Source organism: Nicotiana sylvestris, chromosome 12 (genome assembly GCF_000393655.2).
Source record: "Nicotiana sylvestris chromosome 12, ASM39365v2, whole genome shotgun sequence".
In the NCBI taxonomy this organism is placed as follows: Eukaryota; Viridiplantae; Streptophyta; class Magnoliopsida; order Solanales; family Solanaceae; genus Nicotiana; species Nicotiana sylvestris.
This window is the reverse complement of record NC_091068.1, coordinates 133,252,060-133,254,525: the sequence shown is the minus strand read 5'-3', so window position 1 is coordinate 133,254,525 and position 2,466 is coordinate 133,252,060. Positions and strand designations below refer to the sequence as shown.

The following is a 2,466-nucleotide window of genomic DNA, read 5'->3' as shown; positions in this document are numbered from 1 at the left end:
TTTTAATGAGGCACATTATCTTACATGGACATCCAAGGGGGGGTGTTATGAATAGTTTGTACATTGGATGCTACATTGGATGTCCATGTTGTGAATAACTTAAAGATTAAATTTCCTATTTTATGTCCATCATCTTTACTTTTTATGCCTATAAAAGGCCATGTAATTGCAATGGAAAAAAATACACAATTGAAGAAGAAAGTCTCTTCCTTCTCTCTATCTATATTTCTTGTTCATGTTTTACTAAATTGCTTTTATTTCATAACAATTCTATCGTTTTGTAGTCATTATTTTCTCTACTTTTTTAATTCATCCATGTCATGTGTTACAACTAATATAATAGCCACTTTGCAAAAGTCCTTCACGTGTATCGGAAAATGTGACACATAAAATTGAAAAATGCCGATAAGAAATTATTTGGAGAAACATACTTTATCCTTGAATTGTTGGAACGACGAAGTTGAAAATGTCAAAAGAAAGATCAACGTACATAAATATTTATTGTTGCAGAAACCAATATTTAGAACCTGTAAATAGAGAGTAAAATATCATGCTTAGATGAGAGAGTTTTCAAGTTTTCCATCAGCTTCCTTCCCTCCCATGAAAAACAAACGCCATCATTCCATAGAAATTTTAGAAACAGAATCCTTAGAAACATATATAAAAACATATATAATAGAGTCCTTAGAAAATTAAATATGAAAAAAATGAAACATCTACTGTAACTGCTCAATGATCATCTGCATATTGTTAGGTGGAAACTTTATCTTTTATACGTAATTTACTGAAGATATTTAAAAACATATATAATAGAATCCTTAAAGAGATGGGATGAAGATAGTGAAATTAGTCCAAGCAGAAGGTGAAGAGGAATGTCAGAAATGGAAGTCAGCATTAATTGGGTATGTAATTGGGGGAAACCCGTCCTTCAAGGAAATGCTGAAATATGTGTATGGGGTGTGGAATTTCGTCATGACTCCTCAGGTATTTCTGCATAATGACGGGCACTTTATCTTCCGATTTATGTCTGAGAATGATAAGGAGACCTTACTGCAGAATGAGCCTTACACCTTTAACAATAGACCTATGATTCTCAAACAGTGGGAACCAAAATTTCAGATGAGCAAGGAATCTCTTCAGGTCATTCCAGTATGGGTTACACTCCCAAATCTGCCTGTTGAATACTGGGCACCAGGAAGTTTGGGTAGAATTGCAAGCTGTTTGGGGAAGCCAATATGCACGGATAAGCTTACAGCTAAAGGAGAAAGAGTGTCCTATGCACGTATTCTAATTGAGATGGATGTATCAGTCGAACTTCCGGAAGAGATATCAACTGAACTACCAGGAGGCAAATGCAAATTGCAGACCATTGCGTACGAGTGTAGACCCTTATACTGTCAAAGATACTTGAACATATGGCATCAAAATGGTGAATTTAAGAAGGCCACATTTGAAAAAGGGAAGCAAAAAATGAATAGAAGGAAGTCGAAGATGGGCTGGAGAGTAAAAGTGAATCAAAATCCTAGTAAACCAGTAACAAATGATGAACAACAAGTTGAACCAGAGTTACCAAAAGAAGTAGGAGAACCAACTAATAACCAGAATGGAATAGAACAACATGAGAGTCTAGAATTCCAAGTGCAACAGGCCAAAAGCAGGGGTAAGAAAAAATTGGCTACTATTCAAGAACATGAGGGACAAAGTCAGCCTTATGAAGATAGTGACAAGATTGAGAGGTTGTTGAGGCAGAATCAATTTAGTGCTCTGAGAATTCAACCAATGATAGTCACTTCAAAAGTGATAAAGGAGCAGAGTTCTCCAAGGAAGATACCTCCATGATATTCTGCTTATGGAACATAAGGGGGCTTAACAAGTCCTTTAAGCAGAAAGAACTCAAGACCTTCCTGCTTACAAATAAGGTAGTTTTAATAGGTTGTCTTGAGACTAAAGTTAAAGCTAACAAAGCTGAAAAATTTAAGAAGAAAATAGGGAATGATTGGGAAATAGCTACTAACTACACTCAAAGCCCAAATGGTAGAATATGAATTGGTTGGAAACCTCAACAAGTGGAAGTACAAATAGTAGCATCTAGTCTTCAATTCGTACATTGCTTAGTAAAAGACAAGGGATCCAATTTTACTAGCCAGATAACTTTTGTTTATGGCTTGAATACCATAAATGAAAGGAAGGAGTTATGGCAAGGGCTAAGAACTCTGAACAAAAATATAACTGATCCATGGATTGTGCTAGGGAATTTCAATGTTGTTCTTTCTGTGAATGATAAACAAAATGGTATTCCAGTACACCCAAATGAGATTAAGGATTTCCAGGAGTGTATTGAAGACATAGGTCTTGGACAACTAAAAAGAATAAGGAGTTTATTCTCATGGAGTAATAAGAGAGATGCACATATCAGAATTCACAGCTTCATAAATTGGGCTTTTGGGAATGCAAAATGGTTCGACA

General features: G+C 35.4%; 1 protein-coding gene across 1 annotated transcript; it reads left to right on the top strand.

Moving 5' to 3' along the window:
• The first annotated feature begins 831 nt into the window (after positions 1–831).
• Positions 832–1,839, top strand: LOC138883766 (uncharacterized). The gene has a single exon (XM_070164476.1). The coding sequence runs from the start codon at positions 832–834 to the stop codon at positions 1,837–1,839; it is 1,008 nt and encodes a 335-aa protein (XP_070020577.1).
• Positions 1,840–2,466: the final 627 nt, after the last annotated feature.